The sequence below is a fragment of the Eumetopias jubatus genome, unplaced genomic scaffold, assembly GCF_037043125.1.
Source record: "Eumetopias jubatus isolate StellerSeaLion01/CBP00866 unplaced genomic scaffold, mEumJub1_p1.0 scaffold_5, whole genome shotgun sequence".
In the NCBI taxonomy this organism is placed as follows: Eukaryota; Metazoa; Chordata; class Mammalia; order Carnivora; family Otariidae; genus Eumetopias; species Eumetopias jubatus.
Window position 1 is genome coordinate 58,195,601 of NW_028274811.1, and position 26,316 is coordinate 58,221,916.

Sequence of the window (26,316 nt, forward strand, 5' to 3'; positions counted from 1 at the left end):
GGATGACAGGATTAAATGCAGTTTAGGTTACACTGGTTGAAGAGTTGAGAATGGGCTGAGGTGAGAGGAGAGCTGATGGTCATCTGCACGCTGGCAGTAGAGAGAGGTGAAGGGGGCGATCCCAGAGGTATTGAGAAGGGAGATTTTCCTGGATTTGATGATGGACTAGGCTTGTGGATGAGAGAAAAAGAAGCATCCAAGATGGATGCCCAGGCTTATATACTGGGAAATCTGGTGATTTGAATTGAGACGGATGCTTTTTATGACTTGGCCATTCCATAATGACAAAAGCAGCCTCGGACATTTCTACCAAATGCTGTTCACATTCCCAGGGTGATTCTGAAATGAAGGTTGAAGGAGTTATCTACCATTTATTTGCTTGCTTACTAATTATTGCACTGATCCTAGCCTTGACTCATTTTAACTGCTAAAAAGTCTCATGGTTTTACAGTTTCAAAATATTAATTTAACATATTGTAGTAAGAGTGTTTTCATATAATTATTTCTCAGAGTTTTTCTCCCACAAAATGTAAGAGAATTTAGGTTCGTTTGTAATTATATAATACATAAAATCAGTCACTGAAACATTAAAATCCGTCTATTAAACAGTTAAGCAGGTAAAATCTATGCTTCTAAGACAGCTTCTACTTACAATTCACTAGTTACGGTTTGAAGTGGAACATCATTTTCATGCCCAGGCTCATGGTAGGCTGGGAGTCCCAGGGACCATGACATGTAATTCACCTTGCTCAGTTTCAAGTTGTTCTCGGTGTCCTTCATCCTATATTTACAGATTTTTAAATTATAGTTCAGGCTTGCAATATTTAGCCATCCTTCCAGATTCTCAGTTAAATATATAATCTCCCCACATTAATGAAATTTTTCGAACCTATAGAAGAGTCAGAAGCATTGTAAGTAGATACACATGTAGCCACCACCTATGTTCTGTAATGACCATTTTGCTCAATCGTCTATCTGTCCATCTATCCTTGATTTATTCATCAGCCGATCTTATTCTTTGATAGATTTTAAACTAAGTTACACATATCAGGACATTTCACCCCTTGGCACTTTAACTAGAGTTTAATGTTTGTTTCCAGATTTTTTCATTTTTTAGGTGAAAGTTATATATAGTGAAATGCACAGATCTTAGGTATAGCGTTACTTGAGTTTTGACAAATGCACATACTTCTGTAACCCAGGCCCCATGAAGGTCCTGAATCTACCACCCCAGAAGTTCTCTCCTGGCCTTGCCTATTACCCCTACTCTGCTCCTACCCCTCCCACCCCTAAAGGGAACACTGTCCTGAATACTGAACCACAGATGAGTTTTGCCTGTCCTAGAGTTGCATAGAGTGTCTACGCTTTTACATTTGGCTTCTGTGACTCATTACCATGTTGTGAGATGCATCTATGTTGCATATATCAGTAATTTTTCCCTTTTTCTTTTTATTGCTGAATAGAATAGTATTCCATTGTATCAATTGACCACAGTTTATTTTCCTCGTTAATGAACTTCTGGGGTATTTCCAGTTTGGGGCTCCTTTGAACAGTCTTAGAGAAGTCTTTTGGGGAACATCATATGCTTTTGTTTATCTTGGGTAAATACTTAGGAGTTGAACTGAATACTGAGGAGTTGGGTCATAGGGTAGGTGTATGTTGGATTTTATAAGCAACCGCCACACCTGTTTTCAGAGTGATGGTACAATTTTCTGTTCTCTGCAGCAGGGTGTGTGAGAGTTCCAGCTTTTCCACAACCTTGACAGAATTTTTTAGTTTAAGACAGTGGTGGGTGTGTAAAGAAAATAAAATTTTGAAATGGTTATTCCTGAAGAGGAAAAGAGATGATCCTGAAATCTCTCTCTCCCACACACATACACAGAAACCCAGAATTTGTAGGGCCTTTTAGAGCCAAGCATAATCAAGTTTTTGTAAACAAAGCATTTAGCACAAGGATAGCAACATCTGTGGGAACCTATAACATTTTCAATACTTAAAGGTTTGAAATGATGAATTACTCCCCCCCCCCCCCCACAACAAGTTGTAAGCTTCTAAGGACTTGCTAAGAAATCCCAGCTTTGAACTCTGGCAGGAGCAGTGCAGGCCAAGGTATTCACATTGTAGGAACTAGCGCAGAAGCATTGGGTTCCCCAGGGACACACGGATCCAAATTCCCAGTCATGACTTCATGTGGACACATTTTGCACTTTAAGCTTTCTTTCACAAAAGGAAAAACAAACAGAAACACTCCGCAGACAGTGGTTGACATGGGGACGTTGAAATATGATTGCTTTGCTTTGCTTTAGCATTCATGTGACAAAACCTCTCGATAGCAGAGATTCAAGCCTTCCCCCAAATTTCAAAAGAAATTATATTCCAAATGGCTGCCTTGCTCTCACACAGAGGATGTTGTCCTCAGACCCCAGTTTAACAGGCCTGGGTCCAGAGCTTCCCTTCTAGGTCCTCCCTGTAGAGAGCAGTGTGACAAAGAGGAAGTGGCTTTAGAGCCAGCTGATCAGGGTTGGAAATTGGGCACTGTCAAGTACTAGCTGGGAGGCTCAGGCCAGTGAAACCTCAGCTTCCCCATCTGTCAGAGGAATGACTGTCCTTCCTCCTTTGCAGGGGTACTGTCCTGACTAGCCTGATGGCACATGTGAAGGTGCTGGCACATGGCAGACCCGTAGGAGACAGTGCTGTTGTCACGGACAGCCCCTCCGTCTCTCTCCCTGCCCCACAGTTAACCCCCCTGGCTGCCTACCAGAGAACAGCCAACTACAGAGCAGCTGCCTTCCCTGTTGACTTCCTCAGAGAGCACAGATGAGAAATGTGAGAAAATAATTCTAATGGAATCATTCATGGCCAGTTATAAATGACTGGTGGGTTTAGACCTCCAAGAAAAAAGTTGGAATTGTTAAAGACTGTTTTCATCCAAGTGAATCCTCAGTTCTAAAGGGGGCAGGGGAGGAGGTGGTCTTCCGAAGAGGAGTGGAGAGAACCTGAGCCCGGAAGCTCTGAGAAAACCTAGTACAGCTGGGGTGTGACCAGCAGAGGGCCTCAGGCGCTGCTCCTGCCGCAGGGGATCAGGAAGTGAGTCAGGAAACAGGGTCCTGGGTGGCAGGTGCTGACATGGCCCTGCGAAACCTCTGCTTGTAAAGCAAGTGACATCAAGGCATTACTTCCAGGCTCTGTTCCTGTCCAGAGGAGAGAATCCATCAGAGGTAGATGAGATGTTTCAGGGGCTGTGGTTTTGGAGGGAGTGCAGTGCGTTCAGCTCCAAAAGCGCCAAATACCACATCCTATGTGGAGAAAGGCAGACAGGAAGCTCCCTCAGCAGAGAGACCTGGTATCTCTCACCTCTCCTCCCCTGTTCCTCTTCTCCCTGGCCAGGACCATGGCATTGCCATCTGAAAGGCAGGGTTGGGCTGTGTTTCTCCTAGCCCTTGGGCTTCATTGGGCTCCATCTAGACAGAACCCAAAACCCATGTCAACCTCGTAGGAGCTCCACAGGTCATTCGGCTTGCCTCTGGGGGGGTCAACAAAAGACAAGGGCTTTTTGGGGTAATCAGAGAAGTCACGGGACTTTGTTCCTAAAGGAGAGATGTGATTTCAGAGAGAAAAGTTAAGTATTTAAAGATTACTTGGTTTTGAGCTAAAGCTGACTGAGAAAACAATTTGCAAGGCAGAAGTTGTATTCATTTGGTATAGTATCAAAAATTCACACTGCACTTACTAGCTTTGTAGCAAATGGTCTTTATCTGTAAAGGAAAAAACATAAAACAGTTGTTCACAGAAGAAATAACAAGGTCCCGTAATTGGATAAATGTGTCACAGCCCTTAGTCACATTTTGACCAAGATCTCACACAGGCCGGCCATGTGATTATTTCTGTAATTATGTGGCCCGGACTGTGTGGAATGATTCATAGAAAGCCCCCTTTCTTTAACGCTTCAGTTTTATGTGATTATTTTTCAATGGTTGCATCAAGCTGGAACACTGTACCTGTTATCTGATATATAGGGAACTTCTGGCTATTACAGTTGGTGTTGCTAAACCAAACTAACCTTCCTTCAGAGTTAGCACTACACAGTCACCGGTCTTGTTTTTCAAGTTAACTTACCCCTTTCACTGAGTAGGTACAAAGACTTGATTGTCCAAGCAAATGGAAATAGATGATTTAACAGCAAAGGAGCATGATTATAAGCGTGATATAGCTAGATGCACCCCAATAAGTGTCTTAGTTATAAATGGAAAAAATGCAAAATCCCAAAGCATATTTATTATTTTCTAGTATTAATGACTTGATCATTTGACAGATATTGAGCATTAGCATAAAATCCTTAGGACACAAAAAAATTTGATAATGAGAAGGAACTAGGTGTTAAGCTGCATCCAAAGTTCATATCCCTTTGTGAATAAACATTTTGTAAATTGACTCTGTCCATAATTGAGGAACACTTGAAGCGCTTTTTAGAGAGGTTTTTAAAAATCCTAAGCTTAAATTCAGATGACTTTTATCCTACAGAATAATTTTATAACATGTCTGAAATCTAAATAGGCTTATAAAAAATTTGTTACAGCTTTTTGTCTTTCTGTATTTCTGCAATGGTCAGAATGGAAGCAGCTGAGTGGAGATGTAGATGTCTTAGTTAGAAAGTACATCCCTTGGGTATCTCCTTGCTCTCAGGCTCGGGCATTCTATAAGTGTCTGAATGTAATAGAGCATTTGTAGTATTATCATCTTTCATCTGTTCATATTATGTGTAACTTCTTGATTTCTTGAATCTCCAGAGCTGCTTAATGAAATTGTTCAACTGGAAATGTAGCTAATACCATATTTAAAATTTCTTTCTCTTCTTTCACCAAACTTTTGAACAACTTTAGCTTCACAAGGTTCATCGTGATTCAGGAGACAATTCTCAGACAGGTGAGAATACTTCAATTTCACTCTTACACACTCCAGTGGCACTGGTGGGTTCAAGTCTATAAATTACTCTGAAGAAGTCTAGATTGACACTCACCACCCCAGAATTTGGATTACTGAAATCTGAGTGCTGATATTGGAAGGCTGGAGAGAGCCAGAATAAAAGGAGAATCCCTTCAAAATTTTGGACTCTTTGATTCACGGCAACCTTTTCTACTGAATGCCTTCCCCATCCTGGTTTTATTTTGCTGGCTGGAGACCTTGTAGAGCAAATAAACCCAAAAGAGAGAGTAGCCCAGAAGTCCAGGAGAGACCACTGTTATTGTACCCTGGTCAGTCTACCTTTCCCTCGTAGCTATGGGTGACTAGATGATTAGAAAGCGTGGACTGCCCTGTCTGGGAAGTCAAGAGCACTGAGGCACCATTTCAGTCCCTACCTCCTTGCTTTATACCTTGGGCAGTACTCTGTTTGACCCTTTGTTTCCTCTACCCTCAAATGTGGGTTAGACCAGATGACTGTTGCATTTGAAAGGTCTGGAATTCTCTGATCATTAGAGGGAAAAACCAGTCTGCGTTCAAAGATTTAAAATTCTTGTTCCTGCATACACACATGACATTCTTTGCTCTGTTAGTGGTTTTCCCAACCACTAATGCATAAGGTTAGACCCTGAGCTACTAATTTAGTCCCTCTCCTTGACTCTGGGATGGTTCATATTTTAGCATACTCAGACTTAATTTGATCCTTCTGAGTTTTAGTGTCTTTGCTTGTAAAATAAATTAACAATGTCCATCTCATTGTTGCTAGGAAGACTAAAGGAGAAAGTGTATATAATATCTAACTGAAACTTTACTGTTGGGTATCGTCCTTCCATTCCCCTACCCGTTTCCTTATTCTGCCCTTCCCTCTCCCTCTCTTTCCATTCCTCCTGTTATGTCTCTCTCTGTCTCTGTCACTTTCTGATGTTTTAGTTTATTTCTTGTAACACAGCAAGAATAATATTTTAACTAACTTATGAGCTTCTGGGTGCCAAAAACTGTTGCATTCTCATATCCTTTACAGTGCCCAGCATTGCCTTGCACATAACAGACTCAATAAAATTGCTCACAGAACATGGCTAAGTTGAAAACATCTCATCTTACAAAACAAGAGGTTCCGCCATTTGCCTAGTAGCTCTTTGACTTTGAGCTACCTGCGTTATCCCTCCAAGTTTAGGTTTTCTCACTGGTAAAATGAGGATCACACTATGTAGCTTTCAGAATTGTAATGATCATATAAGAAAATTTCTATACTTTAACATTGGAACACAATGTCTGGTGCAGAGTAGGTGCTCAGTAAATGTTAGCTATATTTTAAAAAATTGTTGATATTATATCCCTTTTTGTCATTGAATAAATTTATTTAAATCTCCTTTATCCTTATTTTCTCTGGTTTTTAAATTCATTCCACAAGCATCTGTTGAGAGAATGAATAATGAATCATTTGATTTAAGTGGCCTTTATTGAAGAATAATTTCTCCAAACTTTTAATAATTTCTCTTGCTATATTCTCTTAATTTTAGCTGAGATAAAATCAGGAGAATAAGCATTAGATATCTTTGAATAATTTCTAGTGAATGATTTAGAATTCAGCCAGCCAGCCATGAGACTAACTTCCCTACTTCAGTTTTATTTAGAAACTAAATTTTGAGGAATTCTTGAGGTTTTTTTTAATCTTGAATGTAATCTTAAATCTTTATTAAGTTAGATTTAATTTATTATGTGATAAATGAGTGTTAGGAATGTGAGATTATTAAGTCCCTGAAGAGGACTTAAAGAAATGTCTTGCAAGTGACCACTGTTAGTTTTTCAGGGTTTAAAAGATGCCATATGATCCTAAAAATGTCATTTAAAGTACCACTACCCATAGCTGTCTTTATAAACACTGAAACTCCTATCCAAGGCCAGGAAAATTATTAAGGCAGAATCCGGAAGACAAAATGAGGCAAAGGGACAGTGTAATTATTTTAAGCTATATCATTTAAGACAAGGCTATATGGTTATGGTGTTCAGATCAACTTCATAATAGTTCTGCTTTTTTACTTTCTGCTGTATAAACGTATAATTCAAGTTTGGTTATTGATTAAATTTTTTTTATTGAATCAGATTTTTTAGAACACTAAAGTAAATGGTTAAAAAGGTGATCCAGAAAAGTATTTAAGACATATTTTGAGTGAAAACAGCAAAAAAACCAATACTGTACCATGATCCCACTTGTGCCTAGAAAGAAGGTATATTTGCAAATGAACAGATGTAATTAATATTCTCAGCCAGCATGAACTACATACTTACTGTGTAGCAGGCACTGTGCTAGCTGCTACCATGGATTCACTCATTTACGTCTCCCAACAGCTTGGGAATGAGAGGCTGTGACTATCTCCACTCAATATAGATATTGAGACACAGAGAAATAACATTCCCAAGGTTACACAGCTAGTCAATGATTGGCATGGTGGAGACTTGAACTTTGGCAGTTGGGCTCTGGAGCTTATTCTCTACTGTTCTCTCTTATACCTTTTTTGGTGCTAATAGACCATTCTTAAAAGAGCATTATTGCATCTTTTTTTTTCTTTCTTGGAATATGAACACTGGAATTTTTTTTCTTTCTTGGAATATTGGTGTCTGAGAAATGCATTCTCCCTGCTGGAACCTGCATGTCTGCTCTTGTCTTAGCCCAGTAAGAAGGAGTTCTGTTAGGATTAAGTTTCTCTCCTTACCACTGCATTACTCCATAAGCATCCAATGCCCTGAAAATGCATGTTTTTGAAGCCAGCTCTGCTGCCCTGACATTTTGATCTCTGGGTCCTGACCGGTAGAGTGCACTATGTGCTTCAATCTTGGATTAACTTCAGTCTTGGATCAGCACATTCTGAGTGGTAAATTCAAAGTCAGCAAAGACTTAGGCAGAATTTAAGTGCTTCCCCCCCCCTCAGAAAATAGGGACAAAAGCGAGAGTTAAGTTGTGGAAATTATTGGGATTAAAAACGTGCCTTTTCTTCTCTTCCTTCCTGGCACTGGCAGTAGGTCTCATTTGATGAAATGACATCCTCAGGAGAACCTAGAAGACCATCTGGAGGGGCCTAAAATTATTCCATATTAGTTTCTCAAAGAAATTCAATTTTTTGTGCATTTCACTAGTATTTTATTTCTGCAGATAGCCCCGTAAAAGCCTTCCCCACCCAGTTACATGTACTGTCCTTCAGGTTGAAATGAACCTCCCAAATTTACCCCAATTTTTAATATTTATATTTTTAAAGATTTATTTATTTATCTTAGGGAGAAAGAGCAAGCACACATGCACATGTGCAAGCATGGGGTGGGGCAGAGGGAAAGAATCTCAAGCAGACTCCCCACTGAGTGCAGAGCCCAATGCAGGGCTGGATCTCATGACCCTGAGATCATGACCTGAGTCAAAATCAAGAGTCAGATGCGTAACCTACTGAGCCATCCAGGCATCCCTTTTGATGTTTATTTTTTAAAAAGTACTTTATTAATGGAAATAAAAAGCCCTTGGTAATAAGCCCTATTACCATGATATAATGGGATGACACAAGAAAAGAGTATCATTTTACAATTAATATGACTGATGATTTTGTGTTGATGATTTGAAGAAAAAGTGGTTTCCTGTTGAGAATATTTTGTAGTGTTTAAAAAGGAACCTCGTTTTCTTTAGATAATGTGGGGGGTCTAAATTTCACCTGTAAATAAGCTGAAAACTATTCACTTTCTATTACTAACTTGAAATCCTTAGAGTCTCATTCATTCAGATACAAGAACAGAAGGAAAGAGTCCATTGATGTGAAATCGATATCATCTCGAGGCAGTGATGGTAAGAAGTTTTTCAGATTTCCTTGACCTTTTTATGGTGACCTTTATGTCACCATATACCTAAAACATGGGAGTGGAGGAGACGAGTAAAGAATGGGTTCATAGTAAGTGACCATCAACTTAATATAGACTGCTATATGCATAAGATGTTACATATAAACCTGATGGTAACCACAAATCAAAAACCAGTAATGGGGCACCTGGGTGGCTCAGTTGGTTAAGTATCTGACTCATGATTTCAGCTCAGGTCATGATCTCAGGGTCGTGAGATAAAGCACCCCTTCATCCCTTTAGGCTCTGTGCTCAATGGGGAGTCTGCTTGCGACTCTCTCTCTCTCCCTTTGCTCTCCCCCCCAGCTCATGTTCTCTCTCCCTAAATAAATAAATAAATCTTTTTTAAAAACCCAGTAATATGCAAAAAAATTAAAAGGAATTCAAGTATATCACTAATGAAAGCTAGCAAACCATAAGAGAAGAGAGCAAGAGAAGAAAGGAACAGAGAAGAACCATAAAACAAGTAACAAAATGGCAGTAAGTACATATCTATAAATAATTATTTTGAACTAAACGCTCCAAGCAAATGACATAAGGCTATGGAATGGATAAAAAAACAAGGCCCATCTATATGCTGCCTATAAGACATTCATTTCAGACCTAAAGACACATGCAGATGGAAAGTGTAGGGATGGAAAAGCATTCATCATGCAAATGGAAGTGAAAAAAAAAAAGCTGGGGTAAGGATGCTTATATTAGGAAATAAACAGTCTTTAAAACAAAGACTATAACAGACAAAGATACTATTTCATAAATGGAACAATCCAACAAGAAGATAGAACAATTGTAAATAATTATGCATCCAACGTGGGAGCACCCAAATACATAAAGCAGTTAATAACAAACATGAAGTAATTGATGGTAATACAGTAATTGTGGGGGACTTTAACAACCCACTTACATCAACAGACTGATCCAAGCAGAAAATCAATAAGGAAACAGTGGCTTTGAATGACACACTGGACCAGATTGATCTAACAGATATATTCAAAACATTACATCCTAAAACAGCAGAATACACATTCTTTTCAAGTGTAGATGGAACATTCTCCAGAAAAGATCATCAATTAGGCCACAAAACAAACCTCAACAAATTCAAGACGTACCATGCATCTTTTTCAACCACAAGTTCTGAAAATAGAAATCAACCACATGAGAAAAGCTGAAAAGAACATAAATACATGGAAGTTAAATAACATGCTACTAAAAAACAAATGGGTCCATTAAGAAATCAAAGAGGAAATGAGAAAATTCATGAAGACAAATGAAAATGAAAACATTTTCATGTTTTCATGAAAATGAAAACTGGTCCAAAATCTTCAGGTACAGCAAAAACAGTTCTAAGAGGGAAATTTATAGCAATACAGAATTACCTCAAGAAAACAAAATCTCAAACAACCTGATCTTATACCTAAAGGAGTTAGAAAAAGAATAAAGCAAACTCAAAACCTGTAGAAGGAAATAAATAATAGATTAGAGCAGAAATAAATGAAAACTAAAAAAGAAAAAATAAATGAAACCAGGAGATGATTCTTTGAAAAGATCAACAAAATTGATAAGCCTCTAGCCAGATTTAAAAAAACAAAACAAAATCAGAAATGAAAGAGCAGTAACAACCTACACCACAGAAATACAATTATAAGAGAATATTATTAAAAATTATATGCTTATATATAATTAAATAAATAAAAGCCAACAAACTGGACAGCCTAGAAGACATGGGTAAATTACTAGAAACATAGAACCTCCCAAAACTGAATCAGGAAGAAGTAGAAACTTTGAACATACCAATTACCAGCCATGAAACTGAATCAATAATCAAAAAACTCCCAACAAACAAAAGTTCAAGGCAGACAGCTTCACAGGTAAATTCTACCAAACATTTAAAGAAAGAAGAGTTAGTACCTATTCTTTTCAAATGATTCCAAAAAAATAGAAGAGGAAGGAAAGCTTCCAAATTCATTCTATGAGAGTATTACCCTGATATCAAAACCAGATACAGATGCTACAAAAAAAAAGGGAACTACAGGCCAGTATCTCTTACGAACTTAGATGCAAAAAAAATCCTCAAATAAAACATTAGCAAATGAATTCAACAGTATGTTTAAAAAATCATTCATGACAATCAAGTGGGATTTATTACTGGGATGCAAGGGGAGGTTCAATATTTCCAAATTAGTCAGTGTGATATTATCAACAAGAGGAAGGATAAAAACCATAGAATCATGTCAATAGATTCAAAAAAGCATCTGACAAAGTACAACCTACATTCATGATGAACATACCTCAACATAATAAAGGCCATATAGGAAACCCACAGGTAACAACATACTCAATGCAAAAAAGAGTTTTTTCCTCCAAAATCAGGAACAGGACAAGGATGTCCACTGTCTTTCATTCAACCTAGTAATGGAAATACTAGCCACAGCAATCAGATAAGAAAAGGAATAAAAGCATCCAAATTCGTAAGGAAGAAGTAAAACCTTCACTATTTGCAAATGACATGATACTAAAAACCCTAAAGACCACCAAAAAACTAGAACTGATAAATGAATTCAGTAAGGTACAGGATAAAAAAAACCAATGTACCTAAATCCTTTGCATTTCTATACACTACTAATGTAGTAGCAGAAAGAGAAAGTAGGAAAACAATCCGATTTACAATTGCACCAAAAATAATAAAATACCTAGAATGAACTTAACCAAGGAGGTGAAAGATCTGCTGTACTCTGAAAAGTATAAACAGTGATGAAAGAAATTTAAGATGACACAAATGAGTGGAAAGATATTGCATACTCCTGGATTGGGAGAACAAACATTATTAAAATGTCTGTACTAACCAAAGCATTCTACAAATTTAATGCGATCCCTATCAAAACACCAGCAACATTTTTCACAGAAGTAGAATAAATTATCCTAAAATTTGTATGAAACCACAAAAGACCCCAAATAGCCAAAGCAGTCTTGAAAAAGAACAAACCTAGAAGTATCACAATCCCAGATTTCAAGGTATACTACAAAGCTGTGGTAATCAAAGTAGTATGGTACTGGCACAAAAACAGATATATTAGTCAATGGAACAGAATAGAGAGCCCAGAAATAAACCCACAATTGTATGGTCAATTAATCTTTGATAAAGCAGGAAAGAATATGCAATGGGAAAAAGACAGTCTCTTCAACAAATAGTGTTGGGGAAACTGGAGAGCTACATGAAAAAGAATGAAGCTGGACCACTTTCTCACACCATGCACACAAACTTGAAATGGGTAAAACAGAGATGTGAGACCTCAAACCATAAAAATCCTGGAAGAGAGTAGAGGCAGTAATTTCTCTGATATTGGCCATAGCAGCATTTTTCTAGATATGTCTCCTCAGGCAAGGGAAATAAAAGCAAAAATAATCTGTTGGAACTATACCAAAATTAAAAGCTTTTGCAAAGGAAAAGGAACAATCAAGAAACTAAAAGACAACCTACTGAATGAGAGAAAATGTTTGCAAATGAACCTATCCAATAAAAGATTAGTATCCGAAATATATAAAAAAAAGTATACGACTCAACAACAAAACCACAAATAATCTGATTTAAAATGGGCAGAAGACATAAAGACGTTTATCCAGAGAAGACATCCAGATGGTCAACAGACAGATGAAAAGATGCTCAACATCACTTATCATCAGAGAAATGCAAATCAAAACCATGATGAGATATCACCTCACACCTGTCAGAATGGCTAAAATCAGAAACATGAGAAGTAACAAGTGTTGGTGAGGTTGTGGAGAAAAAGGAACCCTTGTGCACTGTTGGTGGGAATGCAGATTGATGCAGCCACCATGGAAAAAAGTATGGAGGTTCCTCAAAGAATTACCATTAGATCCAATAATTCCACTACTGGGTCTTTACGCATAGAATACAAAAACACTGATATAAAAAGATACATGCACCCCTATGGTTATTGCAGCATTATTTACAATAGATAAATTATGGAAGCTGCCCAAGTGTCCATTGATAGGTGAATGAATAAAAAAAGATATAACATATATATCTGTATATATATTATATGTAATATACGTGTATATATTAAATGTAACTGTGTATATATCATATATAATATATACATATATATACACACAATGTAAGAAAATAAAAAAGATGTCATATATATTGTATGTAATATATACATATAATATGTAATACACACACACACACAATGTAGTATTTCTCAATCATAACAAAACATGGAATCTAGCTGTTTGCAACCACGTAGATGGATCTGGAGAGTATAATGCTAAGTGAAATAAGTCAGAAAGACAAATACTGTATGATTTCACTCATGTGGAATGTAAGAAGCAAATAAAGCCAAAAAAACCCACACAAAAAACAAAAAAACAGAAAAGAGACTCTTACCTATAGAGAACAAACTGGTGGTTACCAGATGGGAGGCTGGTGGGGGGATGGGTGAATAGGTGATGGAGATAAAGAGCACATTTACCATGATGAGTGCTGAGTAATGTATAGAATTGTTGAATCACTATATTATATACCCGAAACTAATAGAACACTTTTTAAAACTGTATTGGAATTTAAAAATAACAAAAAATAAATTTTAAAATTAGAATTTAAAATGAAAGTTTCTATAGATTAGAGCTAGAACCATCACTGGATTCTGGGTGTTAAGAACCTAGAGGCTCAGGGAGGTCGAGTGTCTGGCCCTAATTACTACTGAGAGTGGACTCTCTCATCTGCGCCCACCCTGACCATGGCCCCTGCTTCCTCTCCCACACTGCAGTTATCCGCTTACATGACCAACAGCTGGGGACTGAAGTTAGGAACTGCCCAAGTTGGGCTTCAGTAATTTATGGGAAAGTGAGATGGGGCCTCAGGATCCCATTAACCCTCTCTGAAATTTCCCTTCTGGAACTGGGACTCCTCAAACCTGCCTATCATCGAGGTTCCAGGCCAGAACACCGTTTCTAGACTTTGGCAAGTAGTGCCTGATCTCTGAGCCTTTTAGGATTAAGATGGGCAAATCCTTTGCTTTGTTGAGGGCAGTGGGGAAGCATTCCTATGAGAATCAGGTCCCCAGTCCATGAAGGGATCCTTTGGTGCATTTAGCCAAGCTGAGCCACCAGAACCAGATACAACTTCCTTTATTCTCTTCAGCACCAAGCCTACAGAATCGTCGCTATCCATCCATGGCAAGGATCCATTCCATGACCATAGAGGCTCCCATCACAAAGGTGAGTGGCAGCTCCCTCCTCCACTCTGCAATCAGGGTTGCCCAGCGCTGGGTTAACTTCTGGAAATAAAGTGATGAGTGACTTACTACTAATACCATGGAGGGGAAACAGATATTAAATACATAATAAATAAATTTGTAGTTACAAATTGCAGTGACTATTAGTAAGGAATACAATAGGGTTCTAGGAGAAAATTAAATTACGGCCCATTTACGTTGGGTGAGGTGATCAGGGAGAGCTCTCTATAGAGGAAATAATGTTTGAAGTAAGAACTGAAGCATGCGAGGATGTTAGAAGAGGTGGGAGAATTGTGGACAGAAAGCACAGCAAAGGAAGAAGCAAGTAGATGAGGAAGGGGGATTGGAGTATTTGAAGACCTGAAAGGAAGTGCGGGTGGCTAGAGCTTGGAGACCTGGGGTGGGAAGAGCAGGGAGGAGATGGTGACACGGAGCAGCCAGGAAGCATTCATATTTTAGTTCTGTGCAGAATAAACCACTGAAGTTTCAAGTGGGGGAGTGACATGATCAAGTATGTTTATTAAAAAGAACACCCAGCTGCCATGAAGATAATGGACTAGAAATGGCAAGAATGAAAGAGAAGAGTCCGGGTAGGGGTTTTCCAGAATTCCAGGCCACGAAGTGATGTTAGTTGGACTAGAGTTAAAGCAGTGGAGATAGAAATGAATAGATGAAGAAATATTTAGGGGTAGAATCCATTTAACTCAGTGACGAGTGACACTAGGAGAGTGGACAGAGAAATGGGGAAAGCTGTTTGTCAGTTGGGGCCTCCCAGGTTTTGGGTTTGAGGACAAGTGGATAAAAGTGTTTTCTTTTGCTCCAGTGTAGAGACCAGAGAAGGAGCTCTTGTTTTTGAGTTTTTTGTTCCATTTGTTTACTTGCTTGCTTTGGGGAGAAGGGAGCAATATCATGAATTCAGTTTTGGACATGTAAGTAAGACATTTCAACAGATGCATCACATAGGCAGTTGAATATACAAACTTGAAGGTCAAAAGGAGTTGAGACAGGGGTGTAAATTTGAGAGTCCTTAACATATGGATCATATGGGTCCAAAATCACGGAAATAGCTTATCTCTGGAAGGACTGGGGAGTGAGAGAGAGCCCAGCACCAACCTCTGAGGAGCTCCAACTTGTAGAAGAGAGCTAGAGGAGGCTCAGCAAAGGAGCTGGAAGAAACGTGCTCTCCAGGGTAGGAGCGCCACCCGGAGATGGAGGATGAGGGGCACACCGCAGGAAGAATGGACCGGTTGTGTGGGAACACGGGTCATTTTGAACAATAAAATGTGTTACCATCTGATTTCTTACCATTTCCAGGCATACGTTTAACTTCTGGGAATTAGAATCCTAATATCCTCAAATTTATTCTTTCTCTCTTTACTTCCTTAGGTTATAAATATAATCAATGCAGCCCAAGAGAACAGCCCCGTTACAGTAGCAGAAGCCTTGGACAGAGTTCTAGAAATTTTACGGACCACAGAACTGTATTCCCCTCAGCTGGGTACCAAAGATGAAGATCCCCACACCAGTGATCTCGTAGGAGGCCTGATGACTGTGAGTGATGAGGAAAACCCAGAAATGCAGGGGAGAGACATGAAGTGCCCTCCAGGGTACACAGAACATGTAACATAGAAACTGGTGCCTATAGATGCAGAAACACCAGTCATGTGGGCTAATGTCAGCATAACCAGAAGCATCTGCATCAAAATTTATGTATTATATGTGTGGTATAATTCAAGGAATTCTTGAATTTATCTTTCCACGAAGCTAACTGAACACAGCAATGGGAGACAGTCCTGCAGAATCGTCATTACAGTAAAGAGTAGTAGGCAGCTGACTGAGGGTGAAGTATGCACATCTTCCCCTTGACCTGGGGCAGTACTGGATTGAGGGTTATGGCTAGGTTTCCTTGGACTGCAGACTCTTTATATCATGAAAGGGTTTGTACTTAGACTGAGCACTAGTTCCCAAAATCTTAGAGAACCCTTTCTTTAAATCAAAGCTTATACAGAAGTTCCATTTACAATGCAATAAAGGCAGAGCTGAGCTGTTCTGGCTCCATAGGGTGAGGGGAGGAGGGATCCTCCCCCTGCCAGCATGCCAATACCGCCACCATCTGTAACCACCAAGAGCAGCTGAGGTCTAAGGACTCATCTGTTCTTGTGTCTTGCTGTGATTTGGTGGTAATCATCATCCATCAGCAAGTGAAGAAAAAGAAAATTCAAGTTACTCATTTGTAATCCTTATCGGAGGCTGAAACTGGAAGAATTCTTTGGGAGGAAAACAAACTCATCTATGTGTTTTACTTTGAAGATTTCTGTCCAGCCCTGTCACCAAATGCTGGGTTGAGTGGCTTTGTAGTCCATTCTCCTTGTTCCTGCTGAAGATCTTTAATGAACCTGTAACTGGAGTGACCTCTCATTGCTTTCCTGTCCCCGGGCCAGCCTGGGTTGTCCCATCGCAGTGCAGTGTAGACTCAGTGCTGGAGAGGGCTGGCGGGAGTCTTGCAGGGGGGCAGCCACGGTAGAGTCGCATTGGGAGCATTCTGGTTCTCGGAACCCAGTTACCTGTCCTCCTTCCCCTTATTGGTGTACCGTCTCGTGGCTCCTCTGCAGGTAAGGCTGTAAGGAACCAGTGTAGGATTCTACCTACCTTTATTTGGTTTTAGGGAACCAGAAAAAGAAAGGCAAAAAAACCCAGGAGTACCTTGTGATACCTTCCTTACAGCAAGACAGTTGTAGCCACTGTTATTTACCTATTGATAGAGTTTTAAAAATTAAGGCCTTGGCCTAAAGATCCAAGGTGTGACTTTAGGAGAGCCCTTCATTAATACTTAATTGTTTTTAAAGATTTATTTATGTATTTATTTATTTTAAAGAGGGGGGAGCATGTGACGGGGGAAGGGGCAGAAGGAATCAAGAGTTGGAGGCTTGGGGCACCTGGGTGGCTTAGTTGAGCGTCGGCCTTCAGCTCAGGTCATGATCCCCCAGTCCTGGGATTGAGCCCCAGGTCCGGCTCCCTGCTCTATGGGGAGCCTGCTTCTGCCTCTCCCTATCTCTCTGTCAAATAAATAAATAAAATCTTTAGGGGGAAAAAAAAGAGTTGGAGGCTTAACTGACTGAGCCACCAGAGCACCCCTTTTCATTAATACTTCAAACCTTAGCACACACTTTCTACAGAGACCATTATGACTTTTTAAGCAAAGATCTAAATAATTAGGTACTCAAGGGTAGAAAGCAGAGGGAAGGAAACAGATGCAGAAACATCTGGGTCCTAGTTCAAGAGCCTAGTATATGGAGATCATTGGAATTCTTCCCACTCCCTTATGCTGCCCCCACTAAATATCTCAAATCCAGAAACTTTTCTTTTAAAGGCTAGTTGCAAATGCCCGTGTTGCAAAACAGAAATAGAGTTGGAAAAAAATTAGGTATTAGTCAAAAATCAGCCCACCCTTTTTACATCTTTACATTGTCATTCCCAAATTGTGGCCCAAGACTTCGGTCCCCCAATATGTAAACGTAAGAACACAAGAATAACACAGTCGCTATAAGGGTAAGGGGGGTTGCTTCAAAATAACCCACATCCAAAAGCAGGACCCTTCTGCAGTTGCACGAATGAAGTTTCAAGATGCCAGAAGACAAAGATGGAGTGAGAACGAAGGCAACTCAGAGGTCAGGTGTGAAACCTGAATGAAGTCTATCCACTTTATTCTCAATTCTCCATCTCCTGGGGCTAATAGTTGTGGAAGGGAGAATATCCTCTGTCTTGTAGATATTGTTCTAATTTTGAGCTTCAACTTGGAGCTCCAGATTGGATTGTTCAGGATGCAGGTTTCTTAGGCTAATGGAATAAATACGAGAACAATGCTAAGAGCATGGAAAGCACGCTTCTAATAGTGGCTTTCTTTATTCCAGGATGGCTTGAGAAGGTTGTCAGGAAACGAGTATGTGTTCACTAAGAGTAAGTTATCATCTCTCCACATTATGGTGGAGTCTCCAACCTGTGCCTTGCCCCATGTTGGGATTATTGTTTGGGGAGGGTGTTGGTGTTACTTTCTGTTGGTCTAGCAAAATAGGAAAGAATATGCTTTCTTTCATGGTCTCTGTGGTCTGCATTTGAAACCAGGTCTCCTCATTAAAATATTACTTCTTTGAGCACTAAGAATTGCACATCTCTGTGCATTTAAACAGTTAAATGGGATGATTTTTTTACTCTTATTTTCTGTTGGGGGATCTGGAAGTTTCATAATGTAAGAGAACCCTGAAGTGAAAAATCTTCCTACCCTTAGAAGTTCAAGACTTCCTTTCTAGTAGCAACCATGAAGATGATGACAGATGCTCAGGGGCACTCAAGATTCCACAATTAACCAGCCTCCCCACCCCCATCTGTTTGCTCAGATGTGCACCAGAGTCACAGTCACCTTGCGATGCCAATAACCATCAACGATGTCCCCCCTTGTATCGCTCGATTACTTGATAATGAGGAAAGTTGGGAGTTCAACATCTTTGAATTGGAAGCTGTTACACATAAAAGGTATGTAGCTTCTCTGGCTGCAGGTGGGGAAAGATTGATGGCCACGCTCAAGACCTTCACATCTGGAAACTTTGAGGGAGACGTGAGTTCTTGCCACAAGAAACTTCACAGGTTCTACCTGTCATGCCATACTGGAATGTCAAACAAGCAGAGACACTGTGGCCCCTGAGTGAGCTCCTTTATGGAGTCAGAGTTGGTAAGGGTGGTAAGATGTGGGATTAGCCTGGTGATGACCAAGGATGAGGACTTACTATGTGTCCTTTTCGGATTTATCCAGGTCATTCCTTCGTGCTAGTGAGCCAAGAGTTCCAAGTACTCCCAGCCTCAAACTGTTGAAGCTCCACCTTACAAAATGAGTTTGAGAGCACTACAGACTTGACTTTGGATCTATCTGGGAGGCAGGGGAGTAATTAAATAACTCAGGCCTCTTCTATAGTAGGAGGCGGCTTTCTTCTGGGGCTATTGATGTAGAGGATGTGAATGATTCTCACCTGTACATAAGTAATGTGGTTGTAAATGATAGGACTTTGCAGAGATGACTGTTCTTAGGCTCAGTAACTTCCTGAGGGGACATAGAGGAAGTGCAGAGCTTATATGGAAGTAGAGATGAGGAAGGACTATCAGGGATCTGTCTTGGTTGCTGGAACCACTGAAGGCTATATGACTTAAAGACAATCTAGAAATCATATGTACTGATCGCCATGAGGCACCTAGTTGTAAAGAGGTGACTGATATTCTCTCTCCTTCTGATTTGGGGAGGAGATATCCTTATGCCCTTGCGCATGTGAAGTAAAAACGTCTAAAGAAAAATGCCTCTATTCCCCAGTGTCATCAAAGAAAGCAGGTTCCAGACCAGTGAATACAATGAGTCAGGGTTTGTTTTCCTGTTTTCCAGGCCATTGGTTTACCTGGGCTTAAAGGTATTTTCTCGGTTTGGAGTCTGTGAATTTTTACACTGCTCTGAAACGACTCTTCGAGCCTGGCTCCAAGTGATTGAAGCCAACTACCACTCTTCCAATGCCTACCATAACTCCACCCATGCCGCCGATGTCCTGCATGCCACTGCCTTCTTCCTCGGAAAGGAACGAGTGAAGGTAGAATTCTGACATCATGGTCTAGTTACCTGCCTAAATTGGAGGTCCAAGAGCTCAATCTTACTAAATATATAAGGCAAATAGCTTATGTATCTATAAACTGCCACCAATCTGACAGTTTTTTGAGTGATCAAATTAACTGGTCGTGTTGGTGTTGTACAGACATGGCCTCTTCTCCCAGCTCCCCTCCTGCAAGTCCCACAGTAAGAACTGATGGCACTGTAGAGACTCCTTTACATGTGTGGCTGATTCCTGAGCCCATTCTCCAAGTACAAGGAGTCCCTTGTGAGGGAGGGAGGACAGGACTTAATTGTTACAGCAAGTGGTTACTCGGCCTAGAGGTGACATTTTGGGATCAGAATTTGACCAGCGGCGTATTATAATCCAGACAGTAATGAGCCATCCCACATTCAGCTGATCATACATATATGTGTGTGTGTGTGTTTTGTGTAGGTGTGATGTATATCCTGTACTGATGACTTACATAATTCTGAGAGTTCCCCATCCCTCAGCCCTACTTAGAAGTCAGCGGTGTCATGTACAGGGGCTGATTCACGGGAAGCCCTGGGTACCCCCATGTGCAGCTGGCAAGAGATCCCCTTCCCCCCTCCTTCCCAACCACCATCACTTGCTGGACAGTGAAGCTTGTAATTAAGCTTATAATTCCTTTGCTACAATTAGAACTGAAGCTTAGAACGTGGATGCGCCTAGGAGAATTGCTATCTAGAGACTGAAATTTGTATCAATCTGCAGTGGCCTGACACGAGATCATTTCTTTATTCTTAAGCCCCTGGGTACTTAGAAGAGTGGTAGTGGGTCAGCTAGAAGGAGAAGTGGCACCAAAATTGGGAGAGTTTGCCAAAGCTGATCAGACAAAAGCTGAGCTTGGTATTCTCTTTCATCATCAACAAAGTAAAGCATGTGGTCCAAGAGTGATGCTTTCGAAGATCTTTATCACCTACGGTTTAAAAAGGTGACATGAGCCTATGTTTGTATAGCCCTTTCTTGGAGGAGCCACAGCACTTCCAGCTCCCTATTCCAGGCTCACAGTCCTCCACTACACACTGCATGAGATACTGCCCCACTGCGGCTGCACACTGCCAATGTAGGACAAGACCTCAAGCATGAATGCCAAGACCAAAGTGATGGCAGCCCCTGCAGTCCAGAGTTGGAGATGAACCTCACTCAAGCAGAACCACTCTAGAAAAAGAGATTAAATGCTTGATAAATCAGGGAGTTCTTGGTCACTTTATATCTTCCTTACTCTCCCTCCTCTAAGAATTTTTCTTTTAATTTTGAGTTCTGTTAGTGTCTTCAAAATCTGATTAAATTTCTCAAGTAGCACTGGAAACAAGGCTAAAGCTTTCATATACTTAAAATTCCGAAGACATTTTCTAATTCTGACAGTCTTGGCAGAGAATCAGAAAATGTAGAACTGCAAGGAACCTGGGAGAATTGGGCTGGAAGGGGCTCTTGAGCTCAGAGATTTACTTTTACTTCTGTGTGTGTGTGTGTGTGTGTGTGTGTGTGTGTGTGTGTGTGTGTGTGTTATCTGTGCCTTTCCCACTAACCTGTCAACTCCATTAGTGCAGAAAACATGCCCGTGTAGTTCATCATTGTGTGTGTGTGTGTGTGTGTGTGTGTGTGTGTGTTATCTGTGCCTTTCCCACTAACCTGTCAACTCCATTAGTGCAGAAAACATGCCCGTGTAGTTCATCATTGTAGTGCCAGCACTCTACCTAGAATCCAGTAAGCCTATAATAGATTACTGAATGAAGTGCTAAGGTATAGGATCTCGTACATGATAGTAGCCCATTTAATAACCTCCTCCTAAAGCTGTAATCTGAGAAAACATTTGTATGCCCTTATGCTCTGGTTTGTGTTCTCAGATTACATAACAAGAGCTTAAGAAAGAGGGTCTCCCTTTTTGCCTTTGCCATCTGCTAGCTTAGAGCTGAATTTTGTTTTTAACTGCAAAAGCTGCCTTAACCTTAGTTGTCCTGGGAAAATTCTTTTTCTTGTCCTTGATTCTCTTGTACTGCTTGGCTCGAATCCTTTTACCTTTGTGTGAAGAGTTCTGATGTATGTGTGCCATTTACTGCCATTCTCTCATTCTTTGCATAAGTAAGCAAATAAAATAAGTAATACTTGTGACCATAGGCCACCCTATGTTCTCTCCACCCATGGGAAAGTGTCATAGCAATACCACTGGGCCAGCATTTGAAAAGGCCTGTTTGGCTTCTTCCTGGAAAAACTGGAGTGAATGGGTGCCGGGAAAAGAATTTAGGCATCCATTATAATATATCTGTCATACGGCACAGCTCAGATTTTGGTTTTCCTCCAGATACTCTGCTATGCTGCATATCCTAGGTAGCCTCTCAACTCCTAGGAAGTCAGAGAAGGCTCATCAGGCTAAGAAAACATTCTGATAATCCTATCCCTCCTGCGGGTCAGACAGGAGTGTAGGTCTCTGACATCCAGTGGATAACATTCAACCTTGCCTCCCTGTGGCCCCAGGGAAGCCTTGATCAGCTGGATGAGGTGGCAGCACTGATCGCCGCCACAGTGCATGACGTGGATCACCCGGGAAGGACCAACTCCTTCCTGTGCAATGCAGGCAGTGAACTCGCCGTGCTCTATAACGACACTGCTGTCCTGGAGAGCCACCACACCGCGCTGGCTTTCCAGCTCACAGCCAAGGACAGCAAGTGCAACATTTTCAAGAACATTGACAGGTTTGTTGTGCTTGGGTCCTGTGCTCAGGTTTGTGAAGTATAAGTGGGAAATTCCGTTTTCCCTAACTTCCCCAAGTACTTAGCTGCTTCGTAGGGTAAGAACAAGGAGAAGTAACAATAGTTGGACCACTGTTATCAGACAACAAAATAGTAATCTTGCCCTTATAAGCTTACCTGTACTTTTCAGACTGCTTTCATCTTTCTGAATTTTGTTTGGTTTTCAGTGGGTTCATGGACACATTTTACATACCACAAAATACTTAAAATATTGTCTTACTAGTAAGTACAGCAAATATTTTTACCCTCCCAGGAGGACCTCCCACCTTTTGTTAACTCAAGGAAAATGCATCCTTCCTCATCTTTCCCCAGGTCAATGTTTGCCCCTTAAAAACCTAACACATGAGGAGATAGTGTTGTTCGACAGGTCCCAGCAGAGTTGTTAGAGCCCAAAGGGTTGGACAGGCTTCCCCCTTCCTGGCCGCTGTACTCCCATTTGGGCAGCGTGGGCCAGCTGGGAACAGGAGCAATTCCTGTCGGCTGCCCTAACCCTGCGGTCAGGCTACAGCTAGTTTCCGCAGAGCAGCACTTCTGGAGGACCAAGCATACATAGAGCACAGAGCTCACTCTGGCCTCAGGGACCATGCATCAACAGGAACCTAACTCTTTGGTTTCCAGAAATCTGAGAAGACATGGAGACCAGTTATTCCACCTGCAGAAAGTTTCATCAGTGTCAAGGACTGTTTTTAGAACTTTCACTGAAAGAATTTTCTCCAAGAGCCAATTTTACTCAGCTCTCCGTTCTGGCTCCTGGAGGTTAGAAAAAGATAGGAACTGGAGAGTAATTTTGGGCAGGTATGTTGCTCCATGCATTACCCCTTCTATCTTAGAGAACCACTTATTCATGGGAAAACATTATTCCAATGCCACCATCTAAAGGAGTACTGACAAGTCTCTGTAGTAGAAATCCCCGTGTCTGAGCCGGCAGTCTTGCCAGGCAGGAACTTGTCATTTCCTTCCACCTGGCTGTTTCTGTGTTGCCAAGGGAAGGTAGAAGGAAACCATTTTGTAAAGTAAGTGCCTGCTACGTGACATCTCTCTCTCTCTCTCTCTCTCTCTCTCTCTCTCTCTCTCTCTCTCACACACACACACACACACACACACACACACACACGTCCTACAAGGGTCAGCTGTACTGGGGCCCATGGAATGGCATCAACAGGTCCTTGCTTACCGGGAAGAGGAGCAGGTAAACTTGATGATCTGCACTCAGTTCTCAACTCCGTGCCCCCAGCTTCCTCCCACACTGTGGAAGTGTGGTGAAATGGTAGCAGAACAGTTCTCATTTTGGCCATGAAATGAACAAGGCTCTTTGTCTTCTGGTTATTTTAGGACCCATTACCGAACACTGCGCCAGGCTATTATTGACATGGTTTTAGCAACAGAGATGACCAAACACTTTGAACATGTGAACAAATTTGTGAACAGCATCAATAAGCCAATGGCAGCTGAGGTAAGCATTTCCCCTGTAATAAGATACATGAGAGTATTATTTCCATTAGAGGCTACTCTGGCCTCAACACACTTTCTCTTCATCCTGCATACAAGGTGGTTATCTGCTTGGAGTTGGTAAAGAAGGGCTGGAAGTGCTGGCCGCAGTAACCCTGAGCTCCTTGAAAGAAAGGTCCTGAGATAAGGCCCATGGTGACAGGAGGAGGTAGGCCCAAAGAATGAGACAGAGAGGCCTGCAGACAGTGGAGGCTAGCCTAAATGGGGGTATTTTAGAGGATCCAAAGCCCTTTCTAATTTTCTGTCATTTGAGACCTCAAAAGTGGCTATTTTAAAAGAGAGAGACAAACCCGGAAACACTCTTAACTACAGGTAACAAACTTGGTGGTTACCAGAGGGGACGTGGATGGAGGGAAGGGGAAAATAGGTGATGGGGATAAAAGAGCACACTCGCCCTGATGGACACTTGAGCGATGTATACAACTGTTATACATGTTTCAGGTGTACAATATAGTGATTCAACACTGTATATTATACTGGAATTAAAATAATTCAATAAAATAAAAAAATAGCTGAAATTTAGTATTAGGAAAAAAAGTGGATATTTTAAAGAACTGTTATTTCTGCTGACTTGCATTAAAAACATCAGTACCTAAAGACTCCATAGAGTCAAATTGTGAGTGCTAGTTGAAAACAAAAGCATTTATGTCTTTTTTTTTTTTTTAATTTACTGATATACCCTAGTCCTGCCTTAAAGCCCTTCCAAACTTGGGTTTCAGAAACATGCACAGAAGGTTCACACCTCTGTTGTTTTAAAATGAGTTCAACTGACCTCCGAAACCATGAAGCTGTTCATAGCCCTGTAAAATCAGGAAAGCTTTATGCTCATTTCCACTGAGAAGAGATTGCGTATGTGGATGGATGATGAACTGTTGTCTTAAAAGTAACTTGATGATCAGTAAGGAAACTGTTTGTGTAGGACCCATCACATGACCAGTGTAGATGGACAGTTCCACCTCACCTGTTCTACTTCATCCCCCAGGGGTCCCACAGCATAATGCCAGGGCCCTCTCTTTTTAGGAGACTGACTTATGGGGGTAAGGATCTGGGGATTCAGCAGAGAAAAATTATACAGAATTTAGAGTTGAGGAAAGTCACCTATTAAAGTAAGCTCCCAGCGCTCTGTGTTGAGATTTATCATTTACCAGTGTCTACTGTAAGCAGTATTTTACCAGTGGTAAGTAATCAACCCTCAGAACATAATTCTGTCCACTGATGGTTTAATAGATAGGTCTAGTCTCAAAATAAAACAAAAACCCTTAAAATGTCATGCAGTTTTTCAGCTTGGCAGAGCTCTGGAAATCTAAGTAAGTGTTTTCACACAATCTGATGTCTTTGCAAGCAGAAAATAGCAATCTTCCAGGTTTTGTGTAATTGGCTTACTGTTGCATTTATGTAAGCCTTAGTCACAGAGCTGGCCACTTTGCTCAGGACCCCTGACATCAGTCACTAGGTCTGTACTCCTGCATAACTGGTCTTTCTAAACAGGACTGAATACACCCATTCCAGTCCCAGGCCACTTTCTGCTCTTTGCCCCCCAAACCCCACCCAGAATGTACATGGCTTGTGACTTGCCACCACTCAGTCAGAGCGGCAGCCAGGAAAGCCTGAGTGGACGGATGCCTTAAGAGAAAGAAAGCAGGAAAGGATGGGACAGAAGTAATAGGAGAGAGAGGGAGAGAGCAGGCATAAGTAGTAGAAATAAGTGAAGAAATGACTGAAGGGTCATATGTATGTGTTCTTTCCTATCTTTCTTTAATAGATTTTTTTTAAACCTGGAAGTTGTTTTTACACATCCTGATAAAATCAGGAGAAAAACTCTCCTTGAAAACGACATACCAAACTCCTAAAAACAAATCCAAACCCTGCTTGTAATAGTTACCTCTAGGGAAGAGCATGGCAGCGAGGGACTGGATGAATGGTGATAGGGAGTTTGAGGTTTTAAACTGTTTTTGTCTTGACTGAGGTTATTTTTGTACAAGGATAGGTCAGTGTATTATATATGGAATTAAGGATGGGAAAACTTGAGTCCCAGTCAGGTCTAAATGGGCCTGGGTGCTGACCATCTAATGTCTGGTCCCTGTGGTCATAACATCATTTTAACCCTAATGTGACCATCTGTTTTCCAGATTGAAGGCAGCGACTGTGAATGCAACCCTACTGGGAAGAACTTTCCTGAAAACCAAATCCTGATCAAGCGTATGATGATCAAGTGTGCTGATGTAGCCAACCCTTGTCGCCCCCTGGACCTGTGCATCGAATGGGCTGGGAGGATCTCTGAGGAGTATTTTGCACAGG

At 40.8% G+C, this 26,316-nt stretch overlaps 2 protein-coding genes across 8 annotated transcripts in view; one reads left to right on the plus strand and one right to left on the minus strand.

Annotated features, from left to right (window-relative positions):
• Positions 1 to 26,316, plus strand: part of PDE8B (phosphodiesterase 8B) — a 212,045-nt gene that overhangs the window by 181,135 nt on the left and 4,594 nt on the right. For 2 of the 3 annotated variants that reach the window (XM_028114580.2, XM_088023357.1), the window contains 10 exons: positions 4,881 to 4,923; positions 8,708 to 8,785; positions 14,000 to 14,076; positions 15,480 to 15,644; positions 18,005 to 18,050; positions 18,488 to 18,623; positions 19,519 to 19,717; positions 22,235 to 22,452; positions 23,842 to 23,962; positions 26,148 to 26,315. In XM_028114580.2, coding sequence (XP_027970381.1) covers positions 4,881 to 4,923; positions 8,708 to 8,785; positions 14,000 to 14,076; positions 15,480 to 15,644; positions 18,005 to 18,050; positions 18,488 to 18,623; positions 19,519 to 19,717; positions 22,235 to 22,452; positions 23,842 to 23,962; positions 26,148 to 26,315 — 1,251 coding nt within the window. The remainder of the gene's footprint in view (positions 1 to 4,880; positions 4,924 to 8,707; positions 8,786 to 13,999; positions 14,077 to 15,479; positions 15,645 to 18,004; positions 18,051 to 18,487; positions 18,624 to 19,518; positions 19,718 to 22,234; positions 22,453 to 23,841; positions 23,963 to 26,147; position 26,316) is intronic. The other variant, XM_028114581.2, reaches the window with a different exon arrangement.
• WDR41 (WD repeat domain 41) overlaps positions 1 to 26,316 on the minus strand; it is a 98,891-nt gene that overhangs the window by 8,749 nt on the left and 63,826 nt on the right. For 2 of the 5 annotated variants that reach the window (XR_015768182.1, XR_015768179.1), the window contains 2 exons: positions 23,684 to 23,975; positions 653 to 781 (listed from right to left, as the gene is read on the minus strand). The gene's annotated coding sequence lies outside the window, so the exon portion shown is untranslated. Of the gene's footprint in view, positions 1 to 652; positions 782 to 13,970; positions 14,136 to 16,999; positions 17,931 to 23,683; positions 23,976 to 26,316 lie in introns of those variants that run through there. The other 3 variants (XR_015768180.1, XR_015768181.1, XR_003611007.2) reach the window with 3 other exon arrangements.